General features: G+C 41.4%; 4 protein-coding genes across 6 annotated transcripts in view; 1 reads left to right on the forward strand and 3 right to left on the reverse strand.

Annotated features, from left to right (window-relative positions):
• LOC134187371 (exportin-4-like) overlaps positions 1–6,237 on the reverse strand; it is a 12,062-nt gene extending 5,825 nt beyond the window's left edge. The window contains exons 1-11 of the mRNA XM_062655486.1: positions 6,187–6,237; positions 6,026–6,131; positions 5,383–5,524; positions 3,240–3,384; positions 3,040–3,156; positions 2,684–2,846; positions 2,240–2,349; positions 2,021–2,178; positions 1,786–1,954; positions 293–1,224; positions 59–236 (exon numbers count right to left, since the gene is read on the reverse strand). Of these exons, the coding sequence (XP_062511470.1) occupies positions 59–236; positions 293–1,224; positions 1,786–1,954; positions 2,021–2,178; positions 2,240–2,349; positions 2,684–2,846; positions 3,040–3,156; positions 3,240–3,384; positions 5,383–5,524; positions 6,026–6,131; positions 6,187–6,237 (2,271 nt within the window). The remainder of the gene's footprint in view (positions 1–58; positions 237–292; positions 1,225–1,785; positions 1,955–2,020; positions 2,179–2,239; positions 2,350–2,683; positions 2,847–3,039; positions 3,157–3,239; positions 3,385–5,382; positions 5,525–6,025; positions 6,132–6,186) is intronic.
• Positions 6,238–6,489: 252 nt separating this feature from the next.
• Positions 6,490–9,219, forward strand: LOC134186591 (nucleoporin Nup43-like). The gene is made up of 8 exons (XM_062654586.1): positions 6,490–6,634; positions 6,708–6,839; positions 7,341–7,418; positions 7,476–7,644; positions 7,702–7,834; positions 8,594–8,745; positions 8,801–9,132; positions 9,196–9,219. Exons 1-7 carry the CDS (start codon positions 6,497–6,499, stop codon positions 9,130–9,132), a joined length of 1,134 nt encoding a protein of 377 aa, XP_062510570.1. The 5' UTR covers positions 6,490–6,496; the 3' UTR covers positions 9,196–9,219.
• Positions 9,207–10,039, reverse strand: LOC134186592 (EEF1A lysine methyltransferase 1-like). The gene is made up of 3 exons (XM_062654587.1): positions 9,851–10,039; positions 9,420–9,783; positions 9,207–9,349 (listed from the first exon to the last, which is right to left on the reverse strand). The coding sequence occupies exons 1-3, from the start codon at positions 9,989–9,991 to the stop codon at positions 9,207–9,209; spliced, it is 648 nt and encodes a 215-aa protein (XP_062510571.1). The 5' UTR covers positions 9,992–10,039.
• A 732-nt stretch (positions 10,040–10,771) lies between these two features.
• On the reverse strand, positions 10,772–20,880 carry LOC134186531 (heat shock 70 kDa protein II-like). Of its 3 annotated transcripts, none has more exons than XM_062654522.1 (17): positions 20,804–20,880; positions 20,667–20,747; positions 20,531–20,613; positions 20,280–20,322; positions 20,104–20,209; positions 18,693–18,789; positions 18,498–18,571; positions 18,379–18,427; positions 16,485–16,649; positions 16,257–16,412; positions 12,626–12,728; positions 12,438–12,566; positions 11,863–11,952; positions 11,696–11,800; positions 11,533–11,613; positions 11,096–11,163; positions 10,772–11,030 (listed from the first exon to the last, which is right to left on the reverse strand). In XM_062654522.1, exons 1-17 carry the CDS (start codon positions 20,858–20,860, stop codon positions 10,952–10,954), a joined length of 1,566 nt encoding a protein of 521 aa, XP_062510506.1. In that variant the 5' UTR covers positions 20,861–20,880; the 3' UTR covers positions 10,772–10,951. The 3 variants fall into 3 exon arrangements, with proteins under 3 accessions (XP_062510506.1, XP_062510504.1, XP_062510503.1); XM_062654520.1 differs by having other exon boundaries at positions 11,702–11,800; positions 18,489–18,571; XM_062654519.1 differs by having other exon boundaries at positions 18,489–18,571.
• Between the last annotated feature and the right edge of the window lie 10 nt (positions 20,881–20,890).

Raw genomic sequence — 20,890 nt, forward strand, 5'->3', positions numbered from 1 at the left:
ACACACACACACACACACACACACACACACACACACCTGATTCATACAAAATGTCTACCTGTTCCCAAAATTTCAATTTCGTGGACTCTTCTTGAGCTGCTGACCCAGCAAGTACTAAACTCTTCACGAGTAGCCTTTGTCCACTGGGTGGAAGAAACACGCCAGTTCCAGCTGGATCTGAAGACAGTTGACGAGCCATCACCAACAATGACTCACATTCAATACAAACAGATGCCCTAATAAAGCAACATCCAATCAAATTAACTACCACAGCATCATATACAAACCGTACCTTGGACTTGATTCTACAACTGCCAACAGCAGTTCAATAGTATCCACAATTAGCAATTCCTCTGACGTCCACACACTTAAATTAAAAGCTACCTTATCAACTAACAGCCTTACTAGATACCGTCCAGCATCACTGTTCTGAGAGAAAGCAGCCGAAAGCAAGCTGCTGAAGTTTGAGTACAACAAAAGGTCTGGAAAGAGATAAGAGCGACACCAACGTCGCAAGAACCATACTGACGATCTGCTCACCTGCGGACTGAGCAACTCTTTTCTGTTCAGTTCAAGTAAACGACGCTCCAATCCAACAAGGTGCAATACAATCCCAACAAGAGAAATCACTAGATCCACATTATCTGCATCTAACCCAGAGCTGTCACCTAAACCATTTGCTGTTGCTAAAAATGCAATAGATTTCTGTACATTTACATGAGACGACTGAGCTGTAGAGAAAGAAATAATCTCTTGAGGAACAAGCAGCATTTCACCAATGCCATCATCAGCGAGAAGAAATCCAGCAATTAATAACAACCAATGAAGGTCCTCATGCAGAGACACAAGGTTCCCATCAGAATGGTGTGTTTGAAGGTCAGTAAACTTGGAAACTCTCGCATGAAAAACAGACACAAGCAGTGGAAGTGACTGAGCAATGCAAGCTCGTCCTAAGGCAGCTACTCCAGTCAACTGATCCATATATGCAACACAATCGTCTTCTTCAAGTTCATGTATATCCTCATCATCATTAGTCAGAGGTAAAGACGAGCACCGTGTTCCATCTGGTACACCTATGTGACATCGTAAATAACAGGAGAAGATACTGCTTGCACGATCAGTAAAGCAATCTTTTGGAAAGCTTTCAGAGTCAGATAGGAGAGTTGTCCATGCTGTCAACAGCAAGTCAAATGCTTCCTGATGAAGAGTATCACCATCTTTAACCTTCACAAAAAGAAACAAAGCATCGTAAGAGAGTGTAAAATCTCAATTCAAATTTAGCATCACCAGCAATTAAACAGATAATCTAGCCAGTACTTTAAGCTTAAAACACTCTAATAATAGCAAACATAGTCGTCAGTTTGACCATCCTCATCATTTTTTCTCACTACCTTGAAAAATTAAACAAAACCTTAGAAGATCTTACTGAGAAGTAATTAATGGAATCTTGGCCAAAAAATTGATATCTAGTAAACATGATATTGTTAATTAATACTGTCAACTAAAAACAAACTTCACTACAAAGAGCAGACTGATTGATAATATAAGAATCTTGTTGTGAAACGTTTTCAAAGATTTTGCTATCAGTAGTAGACGACATCTAGTAGTACATACTAACTACTCAAGTTGCCTGTCCAGAATGATTTAGCTGGACAAGACACAAACAGTCTCACAGATACAAAAAAAATTATTATCTACTTTGATTCTATATACTCAGAACGGTTAAACATGTAGAGATGTAGCTGTTAGTTTAATTACATTTCATCATCCACTACGTTGCCCTACATTGTTCTCAGTTGCAGCAGCTTGAACGAAGACACACGACAGGTTAGTCAGAACGTCCAAAAATGCAGTCAGTAGAGCAGCCGGAAGTTGAGTGAACGACACCGACCCAAACACAGCCACAAGCCTGTTGATAACGTTTGCAAGTCCGAGAGCATTATATTTCCTTTCACTAAAACAATTAGCAACATGACTAATGCAACCAAACTAAAAACATTTTAATGCATTTCAAACTTACAAACTAATGGTGTTGAGTAGCCCTTCCAAGAAGCCATTCAGATAGCAAACAGAGTCGTCCCTAGCAGGAAAGATTGAGCCAGACAGTGAGGCAAGTTGCGTGAGGCATTGGTACGATATAGGAGAAAGAGAGTCGTGGTCCAACACCATTCTATGCAACTAAAATGTAAGACAATAACAATCTAGTAAAGACAACACATTTAGACGTCAACAATTTCACCTTGAAGAAAATGTCAAGTAGCTCTCTGTTGAGAAACGTAGAGTTCCATTTGCTATTTGGTCGAAGTATCACTGGCCCTTCGGGAACTCCCATGATTACATGATGGCTACCTTCACAACAACAAAAACACATACTGTAATAATTATCACACCTACAATTTACACTGTAAGGCCAGACTCAAAGAAATTTTGATGCTCAAATATTTGGACATGAAAACCAGACGGACTGACCAAAATAATAAAAGTAAAAATGTAATATAAAGATACAACGGCTGTATCCTTTAGTCTCCTATAACTGAAGATTTAGTGTGTCAACTCTCAATGTAAGTCTCCATATTTTGATAATAATTACCTACCAACATCACACAAAGTTCTAAAAATGCATCAATAAGGCTTTATTACTTCTGTAATATTGTGTAACAATAAATGTAATAAAATATCATACGAATTCTTGTTGAGAAATTCCAGCTGAGTGTCATGTTAGCCAACGACATGAAAGCCTCCAGTACTTCATAATCGGATGTAGAAAGATGTGATATACTCGGAACAGATGCATATTGCTGAAGCAACTGAACCACCACCAGAAACAACCACAACATGTCACCTTCCTGCACACACACACACACACACACACACACACACACACACACACACACACACCACAAATTAGTTGTAAGTCATAAAGTCAGGAGGGTGTGCGGGGGTGAATGTGTGTGTGTGTGTGTGTGTGTGTGTGTGTGTGTGTGTGTGTGTGTGGGTGGGTGTGAATGAGTGTGGCCACATTCCTGCCATGAGCATTACCTCAAACGACTTCTTGCAGCGACAGTGCTGCTCCCAACTAAACCCCATAGCACTCGATCGGTTAAACGACACATACTCATCAAGCAAAGCTCTCAAGTGTGAGCACCCCAACAGTTTCTAATCAAAACACCAAACACAATTGGATTAGTCATTCAAATATCAGCACAGGCTCATACACTCAAAGTGAAATACGTATGTACCTGTTTGTAGTCAAAGGATTTCAGTAAAGTATCTGTTGACTCAATGAATGCTTGTCTCACTGCTGTGTAGTTACAATCAAGAGTGCAACACTTTATAATCACTGCTACAGTCTGCACTACTTGTTCACTCACGTACTTCACCAAACTAGTGAATGAGAAAAACAACAATAAACCGATTTATATGCAGCAAAGAAACTACAACATCAGCAGTAAATAAACACACATGGAATACAGACAGCAAACAAACCGTACAGTAAATTGATTTTGTAAGACTGGGTAAGTGCTCAACTGTGTGCACTTTCATATCAATTAGAAACTTTCAGTTGTTGTACATCTCAGGGCCATAGAAACCGGTCCAGTCAGTCTGGTCGGTCCAGTTTTGGCCGGACCATCTTTCAATATATTTAGAGTTTGAACAAAAGTAGATTAAAGCATCTTGACTCAATTGCTATTTACGCTGCTCTAAAGGTTTAGAGTAGAAGGTCATTGTGTAGTCACGTATTACAGTAATTGTTGGTAAACGAGAATAATTATTATTCAAGAGGCCGTTGTGCAATAGACACCAGTATCCTGGGAGACTGCTCCTTTGGTGCGCTTTCCTTAAACCACATGCACCCTCCCAGTGCAGTAGGCCAACCATTTTTAACTGCTTGCTATGGGCCTGCATCATATCACACTCACAATATTTAAGATCAAAAATGTATGTATTCAAGACAAACAAGCAAACATTGAGAATAGTCAGCTGAAAAAAAGAGTGAACATCCACATACAAACAAATTCATCTTTCAAACTGTAATCCCAGGGTACTAGCCAGGACCGTCTTTACCATCATTTTGACAGTTGGGAGGGTTGCTAGATGGTTGAGAAGGTTCCAACCATCATCGCCCAATTGAGGAGTGACTTTGCAGCCTACCCAGCACATTTACATAAGAATGCAAACAATGTAACAGGTGACAATGTGAAAAGAAACACTTTATTTATGCCTTGTGTACAAACACATTGCACTACACTTATGTACAAAGTACCTAAAAACATGGGTTGGTATTGTAATCATCTCTACAGTAAATAGGTGAGTCTTCTCATCCTGGCCTGGGGGGGGAGAAGGCCGGTTGGACACTTGAGCTTAATCCATCAGGAGTGAATATCCAAATTGTAAATTATCTTGCTTACTTAATCTTAAACAACACCACGCTAAAAACTTGACCAACCTACTGAAAAATAGCTGATTAGGCTTTAGTCATGCATCACTTCATGGCAGTTGATTGTGAGAATGGTTTTAGCAAATTACAGCTAATAGAGAAAGATGTTCCTGCACGTTTTTTCATTCATATAATGAGAATTTCTCTAGATGGTCCTCTAGTACTGATTTTGAGTATGGCACCCAAAAAAAAGAAAAGAAGGTTGCCTACATTAGTATATCACAATAACCTAGATTAGTAGAGATTGAAGACTTGAACTAACAGAAAAGCATACACATTACTGGTTTGCTTATTAAGAAGTAGATTATTGTAATTGTTAGATTGTGAATACAGTATAATGTGTGTGAGCACTCCATCAAGAGCAATTTATAGGCGTGGTCACTAAAGTCATTATGGACTTGGTTACTATTAGTGACAGTTGGCACAAAATCCTGGCTAGAACCTTAAGACTTCTCATGGAAACACTGAAATGTCTCTAAAAATATAGACAATCAATCAAAGCTGATACGGACTAACAAACAACATACAAACAGACAGTAACTAAAGCCCTGTCCACACTTGCAACTGGATCACGATAAATCCAATCCACATCGCAAGGTGGTTTTGATCGGTTGAATCCAATTAGAAATAGTGGGCGTACCTCTACGTACACTACGCGTGTAGTGGGAACGTCTAACCCTCCTCACTCGTCTTTGCTCACCTTACGTCACTGTATCAATGCTTTCCACAAGCAAAGAAACTACTCGTACACACATCAGTCATCAGTCACGTGATACCCAAAATAAGGCGGAGGTATCGTTTTCAAAGTGTAGTGTGGACGATCGTTAGCCCGATTGAATCAAGATCCATTCTGGTCTAGTGTGGACAGGGCTTAAGATAAGCAACAGGTACCAGACAGACAGACAGAACAAACAGAATGGCAGGTTTTACGTTACGTTACGCACGTGGGTTGGTGCAACACGTAGTTGGTGAGAAATAATCTGAGATTGTCAGCACCGTGAGGAGTCATTTCTGACCATTCTCTAACCACGGCTCTCTTTAGAGCAGACACGACCTGAAACTGCACATATGCAACTCCGCTTGCCTCTAAAGACACAAACTCATGTCAACAAACAACACAAACAAATAAACCAAGAAACACAGACAACACACATTCACATGCACACTGAAAACAACAAATAAACAAACAAACAAACAAACACGCGCACATTCACAACACGCGCATGCAAACAAACAATCACCACACACAAACAACAAACAAACAAACAAACACACATACACACAAACAAACAAAGCAAACACACAAGCACACAAGTAAAACAACCAAAGACATGCACTCACAAACAGACAGCCAAACACATGCACACACAAACAGACAAAGCAAACACAACCAAACTCATGCACACAATCAAGCAAACAAATAAACTTGTACCCACAAACAAACACAAACAAACAAACACAAACAAACACAAACAAACAAACACAAACATAAACCAATGCAAACAAACATGCACAAACAGACAAACACAAACAAACAAACAATAAACACACAAACAAACAGACAAACACACCCAATGAACGCTATACCTAACAAACGTTGAAAGGCAGAGCACGAGCATCTGGCCTTGCCAAATTGCATAAAAACTCGCTCAGCTTCTTGCCTCTGCTCACCAGTGACGAGATGAGGAGGCGCCTGCGCAACAACAAATACAACCATCTATTAGTACATCACGAAATCACACACCGACCATCATAATCTGAGCAGCATGTTCAAGCTGAACAATCAAATCGCCCTCCATACCACCACACCAATTAATATCCGGGTATTTTGGTCACAATCATATCCCGGATAAATGGCTCGTGCTCTGACCCAAACATGGCAATCTAATAGTATATGTAGTTATGTGTTTTGTTTGTGTGTATACTCTGTATGTACTTGCACCAGATTTCTGTGTGCGCCAACAATAATAACAATAACAATATCCCGGACATTCGGCACGTGTTGGAGTCCTACCTCGTTGACATCCCGGATAATCGGCACGTGTTTCGGCGCGAACAATGGCGGCTTCAAATGTGGCTCAAGAAGCGGTCGCTACGTACGTTGGACAGAAGGTTGCGTGTGTGAAATGGAGGCCGACGCCTTTGGGAAGTCTAGAGGAGCCCACACAATTTGCGTTTGGCAGCTGGGATGACGATGTGAGACGCTGCTTTCATTCTCGTTCATGGGTTGAGTTTTCTGCATCGTTTGTGAGTTTTCTATTGATGTTAGAGGAATAAGGTGTGCGTGTGGAGGACTGGAGTGCGTGGAGACGGTGGGTTTTGGGGTGAGCGGTCGAATGTTGTGCGTGAGCCGCAGATTGAAGCTGAAGTTGAACATGATGGAAATGTGACTGATATCGAGGTCAGTGAGAGTTAGTCAGTCGCTTGTCGTCATGTTGTGTGTGTCTCTACTTTGGCATGATCATGCAGTGATGTTCTGTGCTGTTGACTTTAATTAAGGTAATAAAACTGATTTTGTTTATGAATTAATTAAGAAGGAGGCAGACCTTATTAATTAAGGCAATTAAAAAATTTGATTTTTTAGTTGAGAGTTGTCGATGGTGTAGCTGCAAAGCACATGCAAATGCACACGTTTTAGTCATGATTGCAGCTGATCTATTGTTGAAGCTGGTTGAGTTACAATGACTCACATGGACAGACGGATGGGTAGACAGACTTTGTAGATACAATCATTTGGAACATTTAATAGTCAACGATGGTTGTCAGTGAGAAATCGGATTTAACTTGTGTTGCTTTTGTTTAATAAATTTTAATTTTTTTATGTAACCATCTGTATATTAAGAGATGAAATGTAATCAGTCATGTGACTATTTTTTTATTCTGTGTGTGTTGTGTCTCATAGTTTATGGATGCAGAGAGATTAGTTGTTGCATCATCAACGGGTTCTGTCTGTATTATGAGACATAGAACAACATCTCACGTACTACTGTATTGCCTATCTTTTGTCTTTGATTTGCTGAAGTTGTTTGTATTGTAGACAATAGATGTTACTCATCCTTGGGAGAGACCACATTTCCATTCACGTAGAGACTCGTTAGCATCTTGTACCGCCGTATCAGTCAATCCACCGGATGTAGCAACCGTAGGAGAAGACGGCAAAATAAATGTTCTTAGGTTGGAGAGGAGGGACCCACTACTAACACTAGGCAAGAAATATTTTATGGTCACTTGAAATTATTTTGTAATTTTCTTTTTCTTTCTAGAAGCCGATAGTTTGACAATGACTTGTATTACTTGTGTACGGCAATCAGAGCTGCTAACAGGAAGTGTTGGAGGACAGCTAAAGCTATGGGACATACGACAGCCAACAAACCATCCAGCAAAGATCTTTTTACTGTAAGACTTTATTATGTAATGAAAGACACTACGTTAGTTATGGTGTGGAGCAGCTGCTTGAATGAACTAACATACTAAGACTAATGGTGTACACTAGTTTTAGTATTACCATGGAGGTTGACATACTGAAGTCAGATGGCCAACCAAATCACGGATTACTGCTCTGCCTTGATACTAAGGAGTAAGCATCACGTAAACATCTGTGGACATGCAAGAAGTTTGTAAATGCTTAAAGCCATTCTCAGTAGGGTTAGAATCACCTGGTCATATTTGTGTGGTGAAAAGTCTCAGATAAGCAAGAGAGCATATTTGAGTTTCTTGTCTTTACTGTTTATTACAGATATGTAGGGCTCATCCATGAGCATGCAGAGAGTAGTTTGGGTGGAGGAGAGAATCACAGTGGTTCAAACACTTTTGTCAGGAAAATATAATAAACTGTACATTTTGGTAAGACCTGCTGCAGCTAATCTTGCTATTGTATACATACAGCATTTAATCCAGTTGAGGGTGGAATACTATGGCATTTGCACACGTAGAGACAACATGCCAATCTATTTCTATGCTACAGAATGTCAACTGATATCTGGGGTGCTGGACAGCACAGCTCCACACCACCCAATCTTTACTGTAACGAGTTAATAATGTAATATGACCAAACTCTCTCATTACTTTACTCTAATACGAGTTACAGACTTACGTCTGTTGTTCTCATTTGTATCTAGGTTCATTTATAAAACAAGTTGTATTGTGTTTTCTCAGAGTTGGTGAACCAGTAGCATTACATTGTTTGGATCAACATCCAAATCAACATCATCTTCTTGCAACGGGCAGCGAAGATGGAGTACTCAGCGTTTGGGACACACGGCAAGAATGCTCGCCTGTAGGGCAACGAGAGGCCCACACCTCAAGCAGTAAGTAGTCATGTTGATATGAATGAATCACGTGACTGTAGTCTCTCTACTTTAGTTTGGACAGTCAAATTCCACCCCACCTGCCCTGATAATCTCTTCACTAGTTCCGAAGACGGTTCTGTATGGCACTGGGATGCAACCACCCGGTCAACAACTATGATTATGGGAACTCCAGGTGATCACATAGGCATCGGAATAACAGCAGGAAGTGGGACATCGTATAGTCCCTGGATGCTAGACGATTCGACTAGAGCTGAAATACTTGCTACTAACCTCATACCGTGGCATAGACTGCCAGTGCACTCACTTGACATACAAATGAGACACCTTGTGTGTGGGACAGACAGTGAGGCTATAATTCTAATGAACGACCTTTCTATACGATAAGTAATTATAATAGATTTACATCACTATTGCTATTATTAACTGCCATTGTATTTATGATTATAGATTTAACGGAGTTAAGATTCGTCCACATTATCTAGATCACTCCTATAGTTTGTATAACATCGAAACTCGTTTCCTAAATTGTTTGAATGCTTTGGTACGAATCTGCACGTTTTCACTCCCAGCAGCTTCGAACACAATTCTTCCATTACTAATCCTGTAATAATTCATTACAATCAATCACGTGCTCATCAAATCAATCAAACATTGAGGCAGATCTTTCTCACCGGTACAAACAAGAATCTTGTCTTTCGCTAAGTGTTTGATTGTTTTGCTGGTTTTAACAAGACACTCTTCAGACATGAATGGAGGGTCTGCAATGACTAAGTCATATGAGTACGGTGGATATGATATCGAGGTTGGCAGGTTGAAAGGATCGTTGTAGTCATAAAATATGAACTCATTATGGACATCAAAACGTCTGTCGTATTCTAGTAAAGTGCACGAGCATTGAACAGGAAACGTCGATTTAAGTTTGAGGAATAAAGTGGGACATGAAATGCAAGCCACTCGACCACCACCACTTGCTCGGACCGCCTCCTCTGCTAGTACTGCTGCTGTTGAATCATCGTACCAAAATTGACTGAGTTGCTTCACACCAGGTAGATATCACAATTCCACTATGTGAATATTACATACAAAGTGTGAGTGCTAATACCCAGTTTTCCATCAAACGCCCCTTGTGGGGTCCCTCTTGTGTTTCTCTCTCCGCAATCGCTTGCTCGGTAAAGAACTCCGATAGAGCTGCTAAAGTGTCAGTAGAAAGCCTCGGCTCACCGTCGTCATCGCTGTCCGCCATTTGGCCAAATTTGCAAGTTCCACTGCAAGTGAAGCGAGGCTAATGACATGCGCAGAGTCGTAGAGACTAGACTCTGGACACGCGCAGAGTCTACGGAAGCGAGTTCGAAAGTATGAGGCTCGTGTTTGAACGAGCGGTGGGAGAATGTGGCTCCCAGCCTTTTCTGGAAGACTTTCCGGCCTCACAGCCGTTCAGCTCTTGCGACAGTAGCAGCCTCGAGCTGTAGAAGCGGTATTATGGTATTAGAGAGACAGAGAGCGGTACCGCAGGTAGTACAGTACGATACGCACAGTACGGTATGTACGGTACCGCAGGTGGTAAGTATACGGTATGGTACCTAACCGGTGTGGCTGGCGTGAAAGGCGATATCGATTTCAGTCGCATAATTCAATCGCAAGCAACAGAGATCTCTACAGTCCCATCCAAGCGACTCTGGGACTCTATCAGCTTGCGAGGTCAAGCTCGTTTACTAATATACGTAGATGCAACAGCTGCGGCATGCGCAGGGCCACAAGAACACCGAGCATCACAAAATTGTTCCAGCTCGAGAGAACAACGCGATACCTTGAAGACCAGGTTGCGAATGCCTCCACTACCAGACGTGACGTCTTTTTATTCGCAATTTGCCGATGACACAAAGTGACAACGCACACAAACCCACGTCGACGTTTCAATCTCCTCCCCCTGGGCCTGTTGCCTCGTTTGGGCCAATCCGTATGCGTAGTTGTTCTGTGGCCGGTCAAGATCGAGAAAAGCCAACAGTCTAACAATAACGTTTCAATACTCAACCAGTTCTTGACACCAGACTCACATAAATATCTCTTGTGTTTATCAACAAGAATCTGCAGCACCAGCAGACCAGCTGCAGAGCCCCATGTACACATGATGTGCTATACCGTCCAGATTCACAGCCCTATCAACCTGCATTTAAGATCTAAACAAAATGTCAATGGCTAACTGCTACGATAAAGCAGGAATAATGAGCTCTGCTGTCTCGTCTGTACTCCGGTTGTAAACTCTAACAGATAGGCCACATTGCCTAAACATCAGACAACACAATAACACAATTGCAATTCCAAATTTCAAACCGATAAGCAATCAAACCGAGTCAGCTCACTGAGAAGCTCAATTGTCAAATCTTCACTCTTTCTATGGTCAGAATTGGGTTGAAGCTATAAGAAATGAGAATTACTGACGACTATGCATGACAATGTGCCCTGGACAGCTAGAGAAATGTTAGACAGTCTGATTACTGAGTGAGTAAGCTACAATCAATCTCACCTCTACATTGACTGCTAAAGTCAATACTTTCACACTAGACTTGCAATACAAATAATGATGACAAAATATTTGTTGTTTGTTTGTCTGTTCATAACTCTGTGTTCTATTGAATCCGTCTTTTAGCCTGATGTTCATCCATTAGCTCACCTACTAATAAGCTTTTCTATTGCCTGATCACTGTCTGTCTGCCTGCCTATCTAACCATAAGTTTGACAATCTCATCTGCTCCATGCATGACTGTTAATCGTATCTGTTATCACCTTTATTTCTCCAATGAGACGTTCATCAACTAGTTTTTCACAGCTCTCACTTTCATACAGCAAAATTGCAGTTGGTTCACCCTGTACGCAATCGCAACAAGATCAGATCAGAATAAACACAAGCACCAAAATCTCACGACAACAGAAAATATTAATAACAAACCCTGACTTGTGATGATAAGTCCAACGTAATTTTAGAAGTGACAGGCAACAGCGACTGTTTGGAAACAATTGGAATAACAGGAGATGCACCATCTGTACCAGCAACCTGAAAGTTAAAGCAAATGTTTAGTAGCCTCTAGGGTCCTTAAGTTAAAGACAAAAACTTACTACAGCAACAAAAGAGTGAGCCGCACAGTCTAATTGAGTGGTAGAGTCAACAGACATGTCAGTAAGTTGATCATGAAGTAGAATGCCAACCTACAAAAGTATGAAATGCTACACAGGCCAGAATTTGTTCACCGCATATTTTGAAGTTCATTAGATATGAATCAGGAAAAAACAGCAACATGTTCCAAACATCTTGAAGTTTTATTGGTTGTAATACAACATGTAGTGTCCAGAAAAGTCTTAGCAGTTACAGACTAAAGCTGTCCCAGCAATTCCACTACTTGTCTTACAATCAGAAAGTCAGAGTACAGACAAGAGTAAAATAAAATAAACAAATAATCATTTTAAAATTAAAAACACAATTGGACAAACACAGAGACAAACGGACAGACAGATAAGCAGACAGACAGACAAACAACAAATTAGGAAAACATACATACACACATATTTGCTGTATTTCTTTCTAAATTTTATAAACATTTGGGTCATTTCTAATTCCATCTTAAAATCATTCAATTACACAATGCACACTTGCATGTCATCAGTATTACAATACAATAATTGTTACTAGTAACCTCAGTAGCTGCTCCTTGTGCTACAACCTCTTCAGGGTTAATGCTTTCAAGAATCTCTGCATTTAAAAACATTTGTTTCAGAATTTGCTTGATGCGGGGCATGCGTGTTGCTCCTCCACTGAGAACAATCTGCAACAGGCAGAAATTAGGACAAGAGATCGAGTTTAGTAATAAAAATGTGATATTACATAAGTAATAGAGGATTTTTCTATTTCAGCTGTCTTCATGACATCATCTATTGGCTGTGTGCATTTGATAAACTCAGCAGCACAGAGGTCTTCAAATCGTGCTCTACAACACACAGATGGTTGTCTTTCCATTTCCAATTTCATCACTGTCTGTCCTTCATCTCTCTGGTCTGTCTGTCCATCACATATATTTGAACTTTTATCTATGATACATTTTGCAATGCAGGGTACTATGTACTGTCCAACTACTAGTAGTGTTCATCAACTAAACTAAGCTAAAATTGAAACTTGTGTAATAAAACAAAATGAGTACTACACCTAAAAACTACAGTGTACAAGCAAAGCCTCCAGTACCAGCTAGTGGCTGAAGTACTGGGTGGCAAAGAGGTCACATCTGTGTTGTCTTCAGACATCGAAGATAGCTTTTTAGAAATGACTCTAGCATTGCACTTCTGGAGCTGAATAGAAAAGCGTTTGGACCAGAAGTCGATAAACTCCGCAGCGTTCAGTCGTCCCACTTTGTCTGATGACTTCTTTGCTAATTTGCACAGGAGTTTCCAGCCATCGATCCCCCAAGCTCCTAAATGCTCCATTACCAGTGGGGTTACAGTGGCAATTATGTCACCTGGTAATTGCTGTTTGCTGTATTTCTGTTTCTTTCTGTCTGCTCTCCTCTCTGCAGCGACACCACTAACACCAGCAGATGATGGAAAGATGTCACTACTCCATGGGTGGGCGAGGGAGATATCAAGGTCAACATTGTTTCCAATGTCTGAGTCAAAAAATACGATGTCTGGTCTGTTGTCTGTGGTTGTATAACGACTCCTCGGCTCCCTGCAGTGGTGGACATGCAACCCACGGAAACAATCAGACCAGACGGACGAAATCGATTCGTGAGGCCATACCAGCCCGCCACCAGTCTTACAGGTCAGCAAATGGTATCCACTGTCATCTATAAGAGCTCCACAATTGCATGTCGTTGTCCAGCTGGAGAAGGCTATGGGCAAACCCAAACAAAGGAAGGACGTCAAGCAAAAATCGCAAGAATTGAGTGCGAACACTTCCGATGTAGGGATAGCATTAAGCCAAGCCCCAGCGCCCTTACCTGTTGTTGAGCGTAGGAGGACTGCATCTCTGGCAGTGGGGGCATTTTCGAGTAGATACTGAGCATTAGAAGGAGCAGTGACAGAAGACAGCTTTTGTTGAACTTTCCCAGTACATGGCAGGTAGTCGGAGATATTTTTTCTGAAGGGACAGACCTTGCTATGACCTCACTGATTGAAGTGGTTGAAGAGCTTAAGAGACTGTCGATCGATAATAGGTCGTAAAACAGGGAATCGGAATGGCAGCTCTGTAAAAGCGTTGGCCCAGGATGCAACAAAAGCTGGTTGTCTCATTGACAGCATAGGAATCATCCCAAAACCGCCCATTCTGATGGATAAAGAAGCCTGATGCCAAATCCTGTCATCAACCATGTCATAGCCTAAGAGGTGAGAGAAGGTTTCTTTTGTCCTAGAGTCATGGATTGTAGAAGCATGAACTAGCAAATCAGGATGGACTGTCCGGGCCAAATGGTTAAGGTTGGGGACGTAACAGCATCGTAATAGCAGCATTGCACTCTGAACATCATCCAATTTGGTAAGCTGATCGCACAGTGAGAGCTTTGACTGGGCTATGGTGGCACAAGAGATGTAACGAATGATATCGAACCAATCGGAGAACCAAGGAAGAGTGCACCCTCACAAGACACAGGAATTTCTTCACACCCTTCAACAGCAGTCGAGGACGATTGAGAGAATATCTCGCACTTTTGTCTGCTATGACCAGATTGATGGTTGAGAAGGTCTCCTTCAAGTCATGAAACGCAGTCAAAACAGATTTCGCCCCACCCAGCAAAAATACGTCATCCAGGTAGGCCAGTACGCGTACTTGAGAGTGGGATTTCTGAATCTTAGTTAAGACTGAATGAATGGCCGTAGCAAAAAGAACAGGACCCAGAGGGTCTCCTTGATGAACTCCCTCCTCAGATGGAATTACTACGGTAGAGGAACCCTGCATGAAGACAAGGGAGCTGGGTTTGCCATACATTTGAATCACATGGTTGTACAAGTCAGGAAAGGTAAGAGAAACTTGTTCCATGATCTGGTCTCTGCTGACAGAATTGAACGCGTTCTTAACATCTGACTTCAAAACTATCCAATTGGGATTAGATTCCAAAGTGAGACTTATATGATGCGCTATCAACTCTGTACCACATTTCGTAGACACACCATGCTGAATGGAACAGAAAACCTCAGTAAACTCTTCCTTTTTTGTGAACAAATAGTCCTGGCTGTAAGTCGGCGAATAGATTCCCCGATGGCAATGGGTCTCACATCACCATTTGGCTTGGCCAGAGCAATCAGTCTTGAAGAAGAAAAGAGGGTGGCAGCCACATCGAGCAATATTCCCTTAGCAAATGCCGAACAGGCAGAGAAAGACCATCTGCAGTATCCTCATTTTCCAGTAGGATTTTAAAATGCTCAAAACGCCAACCACTAGGACCAGCACCAGATCCATGTGGAGCTTGCCTAATCAAATCGAAAAGTAACAACCTAGACAAGGTGATCAACTCACAACTAACATTGGGTGGAGGGGGGAGAGCTGAAGATCTGGGAGGGTGTTTGAAGATCAACTTCCTCGCCGTATCCTCAGTGGACGGAGCCAGACCGTTACTGGTTAGAATTCTAGACGCACGTGATAACTCTCCGCATCTTACTAGCCTCAGAGCAGCCGCTTTTCTTGCATTATCCCCAGTAGTGGGTGACTTCCTGGGTAGAGAGGCTCGCAGGCAAATAAGGTCTGACCAATTTCAGCTGAGAAACTGGTGGTAAGCAGCCTTCACATCACGTAAACCATGTTTTCCTCCCCTCGCCAGAGGAGAGAGGAGCATGCGAGGCAGTAGAAACAGGAGTTTCCATGCTAACTCATCAGAGGGATCATCACAAATCTTTCCAAGTGCTACGACACAGCAATCTTGGAAACATGCTTTGACAGTAGGATGGATAGTTTGGACAACTCTGGGAGGTGCAGCTTTCAGAATGTCTTCTACTGTAAGATCCCGAATGTAATTCCACGCAGTAGTTTCCGTGTCCAGATTTATATTCTGAGAAAGTGCGGAGTCCAGGAACGTCGTTGATGAAACGAGTGTGGGTTGAGTACCAGGGGAAGAAGCTTGAGAAGAGACGTTAGCTTCCACATTCCCGCAGTGAGGTGTGAAAGAAACACCCTCCCTCTGTTCTTGACTAGACCGTTGATGCCGAGATCTGCACTGAGACGAATGTTGATCCAGTTTCAAAAATCAGTTCGCGCAGAAAGAACATTGATGAAGACGCAAGCGAGCAATGAAATCAGCCGGAAGGAGATTGGGATATCTGTCCGTCTGTCTGTCCGTCTGTCTGTCTATCTGTGTCTGTCTGTCTGTCTGTCTGCCTGTCCGTCTGTCTGTCTGTCCATCCATTCGTCTGTCTGTCTGTTGATCAACAATTTCCATCCCTTCACACATCTATCCATTGAAATCTCGCCTGTTTGTCTGGCAGCTCATTGACCAGCTGTCAGACACTCTCTCCACCTTCAAAAAAAAAAATTGTACCTAGAAATTGTTGATTGAAAATCCATCCCTTCATGCAGCATGTCCACAGCTATAGCTGCTTGATTCAATGTTGAAAGGATCTTTTTCGTATTTTCAACAACAGCTTGCAACTTTCGAATTCCTTGACCTCCAGCTTCCAACTCAACCCTTGCAGACCTGAAGACAAACATCACTCAAGCAAAACTTATAAAATTGCTTGCAAATTCATCAGTGCAACTGACATTGTACCTTTGAAATTCCTGTCGAAAATAATCAGTTAAAGCAGCATCAAACAACTGACCACCAAGGTCAGTGATATGTTGAGAAGTCAGCACTTTGTACAGTCCATTGATGTATTCTAATATAGTGAGATCAAGTGAGCTCCCTCCGAGATGGTAAACAAGAACATAGCAGCTACACAAACAAAAGCAGTGAGCAGTGCAGTAAATACATAAAAACCATGCATCACAAGCATTGGGATTGCAGCAACACATCATAATTGGTGTCTTTCAATTGTCATTCTGACCAATCTGTCTGTCTGTCTGTCTGTCTGTCTGTCTGTCTGTCTGTCAAAGGTATTATATTCTTCAAATAATTGAACATTACAACGACGACAAGCTAACAAACATATACTAGGACTTAAAACAAATAAAACTAGAAACAATCACAGTTCCAAATATAACACTACTGCAAACAACAAGAACAAAACTGTCTGTCTGTCTGTCTGTCTGTCTAACTGAGCTGGTCGTGAGGGCTACCACCTTTTGACATGTAAATATGGAGGCAAACCTGTGTGGACGCATAACTCCATAGTGTCTGCATGGAGTGATTGCCTAAGTGATTTACTCATTCTCCACCAAGTAGAACCGAGACAGCGATTTGTAGACAACGAAAACCAGACTGACATCACGCTCTATGACACTAACACTGGGGGAGCAACGACATCATTAAAGGTGCAGCCAGAGAAGGTGGTCATGCAGCAGCTAAATGAGAAGCAGCAAAGTCAAAAAATACTCAGAGGAATTGCTAGCAGATGGATCTAAGCCTATAGTTGTTCCACTCGTCTTTGAACACTTCGGCGGATGGGGCTTAAAGGCGGAAGAGCTGTTGAATGAGCTGGGGAAGGAGGCAAGAGACTTTGATGGAAGAAGGGTTGCAGCAGAGTTTAAAACCTTCTGGCGAAAGAGAATTTCTATTACCCTTCAAAAATGCAACAGCAGAGTGATTTAGTGGAAGCTGTTAAGGCTTTCTGTGCACACATTAGGAGATGACAATGTTTTGGAATAGATAGAGAGAGACATTCAGTGTTGTACACATTAGCAATAGTCTTGTACTATAGGTAAAGCATTTCGTTTTAACAGTAACTGTTGTAGTAGTGAAGATTGTTGACAATAAGAACTTGATGCTGTCTGTCTGTCTGTCTGTCTGTCTGTCTGTCTGTCTGTCTGTCCGTCAATACATATATTTTTTGAACATTGAACTATTATACATCAACTGCAAATCATAAAGTAAAGTCCAACTACACAGCAATTACAAGCTTCTAAAGTCTTCAAACTACAGCTGTCTGTCTGTCTGTCTCTCTGTCTCTCTGTCTGTCTATCTCTCTGTCTGTCTCTCTGTCTGTCTGTCTCTGTCTGTCAATACATATATTTTCAAACATTGAACTATTATACACCATCTAAGCAAAGCAACGAAATACTTGTACTACCCAAGCCAATAGAGCTTGGTTCTACCTACAACTATTTATGTTTATGTGGCTGTCTCTTGCAACAATCTTCTCTATTTTACTGTCAATCACTCTAGCATTTGATCGTTGTAGACACACAAAAAACACAGACCTCCAGTACGTCTTGAAGGTTGATGCATTTGGCTTTCCGTCTTCGTCTCTTCTGTCTGTCTGTCTGTCAGTCTTGTCTTGTCTTGTCTTGTCTTGTCTGTCTGTCTGTCTGTCTGTCTGTCTGTCTGTCTGTCTTGTCTTGTCTTGTCTTGACTGTCTGCCTCCCTGTCTGTCTGTCGGTCTGTCTGTCTGACCAACTGCCTTTCCTTCCTGATAATCTTTATCAGTCTATCTCTGTACTATACTGCCTGTCAGTCTCACAACACACAACAATCAGTAAACTATTACATAACACAACCATAGCACCTGACAAAACATTGGCTATCGCTGTTTGCTCCATCACTTTGGCCAACACCTACATGTATAACCCAAACATCCATCAACACAAATCATCAGCTACCAACAGAACAACACACTGAGCAAACCATAAGCCAGTACTGCTGCACTAGGTTCACTAATTACTCTCAAAACAGCAAATCCAGCAGACTCAGCAACTGACCTAGAAAATCAAGAAAGTGTGAGAAATCTATCTGACATGCAGTGCAATGTTGCTGACAAAAATATTTCACTAAGTACGTGATAGCAAATACTCATCTTCAGACATGATGTAACTGACTAACCGAATTTCTTGTCTCTGTTCACATGTAAAGTAACTTGGTGCTGCAACAACAGCTGCTATTGAACTGTCAGCACTGCAACCACCGCTTACTGCCGTTTCTACAAGACAATTAGGCATATAACTTAGTGTGTGTGTGTGTGTGTGTGTGTGTGTGTGTGTGTGTGTGTGTGTGTGTGTGTGTGTCAGGGTTGTGTTATGTCTCCTGTATTATTTAATCTCGTCATGGACAAGATTGTATGCAAAGCACTAAACAAAGCTAAAGCTGGCAGAGTAGAAATTGAATACAGGAAAGAGGGAAGTCTCTACATGAACTACAGAGTCAAAGCTCAAGGAACTAGTGTCATTAAAGCTGCTATGTATGCTGATGATTTAGCTTTAATTGGGAAGGCCTCGGGTGAACTACAAAAGTTAGTAGACAGTCTACATGAGTCCTGCTGTAAATGGGGAATGAAAATCAGCATCAAGAAAACAAAAGTTTTGAGCATTGGTTGCGAGCAGGCACGTATTCTTCTTGACGGTTCTGTTCTTGAAAACATTACAGAGTTTACTTACTTGGGGAGTATCATGAGCCAAGATGGTGGATGCATTGCTGAAATTGATGCTCGTATAAGCAAAGCAAGTAAACTTTTTGGTTCCTGGAAGAAAAGGGTATTTACCAACAGACACTTTTCAATCTCCACAAAGATAAAAGTTTTTCGTGCTTTGGTGAGACCTGTTTTGCTGTATGGATGTGAGACTTGGTCCGTTACACAACCAAACTTGCAACACTTAAATACATTCCACATGCGGTGCATTCGATCGATTCTTGGTGTCTCAAGATGGAATAAAATCAAGAATTCAGACAATTTAGAACGAGCGTGTGAAGACCCTATTGCTATGACAATACAGAGACAACGATTGCAATGACTGGGCCATCTGCTGGGCATGAGTAGCAATCGTCCCCAAAAACAACTACTTCACAGCAGACTTAGTAATGCAACAAGACCAACACATGGGCCTAAACAGAGATGGATAGATGTTGTCACAAGAGACCTCAGGTCATTACGAATCAGTCTTCGTGATGCTGATGATCGTGCTGCTTGGAGAAGCGCTATTACGCTGCGTTGCCAAAACCCATAGTGGGTATGGTGGAATCAAGGTCAAGGTGTGTGTGTGTGTGTGTGTGTGTGTGTGTGTGTGTGTGTGTGTGTGTGTGTGTGTTTGTGTGTGTGTGTGTGTGTGTGTGTGTTTGTGTGTGTGTGTGTGTGTGTGTGTGTGTGTGTGTGTTTGTGTGTGTGTGTGTGTGTGTGTGTGTGTGTGTGTGTGCGTGCGTGCATGTGTGTGTGTGTGTGTGTGTGTGTGTGTGTGTGTGTGTGTGTCATATGTTTATCTTTGACTCTGATTCTTGGTCAACTATGTATGTTTTAACAAACCTCTGAGTTTCTTGAAGACAGCAGTTGCAAGTTGCAAAACTCCAAACTGCTTTGAATCATTTCCATTCTTCAATGTAATTGACAAGTTTCCAGCTGTGTGCTGTACCTTAATTCGCACATTACGACATGTTCAACAACGTAATACAACGACAAACCAAACAACATCAACCGACTACCTGAGAATCACATGAAGATAGTTGTGATCTCAAATCAAAATTCCTGCACCAAAAAGTAGATCAAGAGAAACAGGAAACAATACAGTTGTCACTACCAACAATTACATTCTAGTTTTTAATCAATTTAATTTATTTGTTTATTTAATTTAATGTATATGCACATTTTAATGTTAAAAACAATTACCGGTACAATAGTTACATATATTAAATATATAAATAAAATTATTTTAATAAATATCCGGGCTACTTACTGTTTCCCAATGAATTGTTTAATATTCGACAAACACGATTCTGGATATCTCACTAGACGTTGTCTTGCGGGCACGCCCACTAACTGACAACAACATTTTGCAAAATGTAAAATTTGAGCACAATGTGTTAGGAAACCATTTCTCCTCCAATCAGAGTCACGCACGTGGGCGTGGTCCTCTCTCCGCTGTCGTCGCTGAGTACCTCAACTCTGCCATTCTGAAAACACTTGATAAAAAGCACAATCGGAAACAGAGTAAAACAATTGTGCTAACTTTGAATAAAGCGAGACAAGCAGAAGTCGATCCAAAGTAGATTCCAACCCCTGCCATGTGCCATGTAAGTAACTGATTATACGGGCT

Source organism: Corticium candelabrum, chromosome 11, assembly GCF_963422355.1.
Source record: "Corticium candelabrum chromosome 11, ooCorCand1.1, whole genome shotgun sequence".
Taxonomy (NCBI): Eukaryota; Metazoa; Porifera; class Homoscleromorpha; order Homosclerophorida; family Plakinidae; genus Corticium; species Corticium candelabrum.

What these genes read in the sequence shown, in the direction of transcription:
- LOC134186591 (XM_062654586.1), top strand. Translation starts at nt 6,497, where the DNA reads ATGGCGGCTTCAAATGTGGCTCAAGAAGCGGTCGCTACGTACGTTGGA. An exon ending in CCAGCAAAGATCTTTTTACT is followed by an intron (nt 7,835 to 8,593) that starts GTAAGACTTTAT and finishes GTGTTTTCTCAG; the next exon opens with AGTTGGTGAACCAGTAGCAT. An exon ending in AGAGGCCCACACCTCAAGCA is followed by an intron (nt 8,746 to 8,800) that starts GTAAGTAGTCAT and finishes TCTCTACTTTAG; the next exon opens with TTTGGACAGTCAAATTCCAC.
- LOC134186592 (XM_062654587.1), bottom strand. Translation starts at nt 9,991, where the DNA reads ATGGCGGACAGCGATGACGACGGTGAGCCGAGGCTTTCTACTGACACT. An exon ending in GGCGTTTGATGGAAAACTGG is followed by an intron (nt 9,784 to 9,850) that starts GTATTAGCACTC and finishes CCTGGTGTGAAG; the next exon opens with CAACTCAGTCAATTTTGGTA. An exon ending in CAAGATTCTTGTTTGTACCG is followed by an intron (nt 9,350 to 9,419) that starts GTGAGAAAGATC and finishes GAATTATTACAG; the next exon opens with GATTAGTAATGGAAGAATTG.
- LOC134186531 (XM_062654519.1), bottom strand. Translation starts at nt 20,860, where the DNA reads ATGGCAGGGGTTGGAATCTACTTTGGATCGACTTCTGCTTGTCTCGCT. An exon ending in TTTCGACAGGAATTTCAAAG is followed by an intron (nt 16,413 to 16,484) that starts GTACAATGTCAG and finishes GTTTGTCTTCAG; the next exon opens with GTCTGCAAGGGTTGAGTTGG. An exon ending in CTCACTCTTTTGTTGCTGTA is followed by an intron (nt 11,801 to 11,862) that starts GTAAGTTTTTGT and finishes TTTAACTTTCAG; the next exon opens with GTTGCTGGTACAGATGGTGC.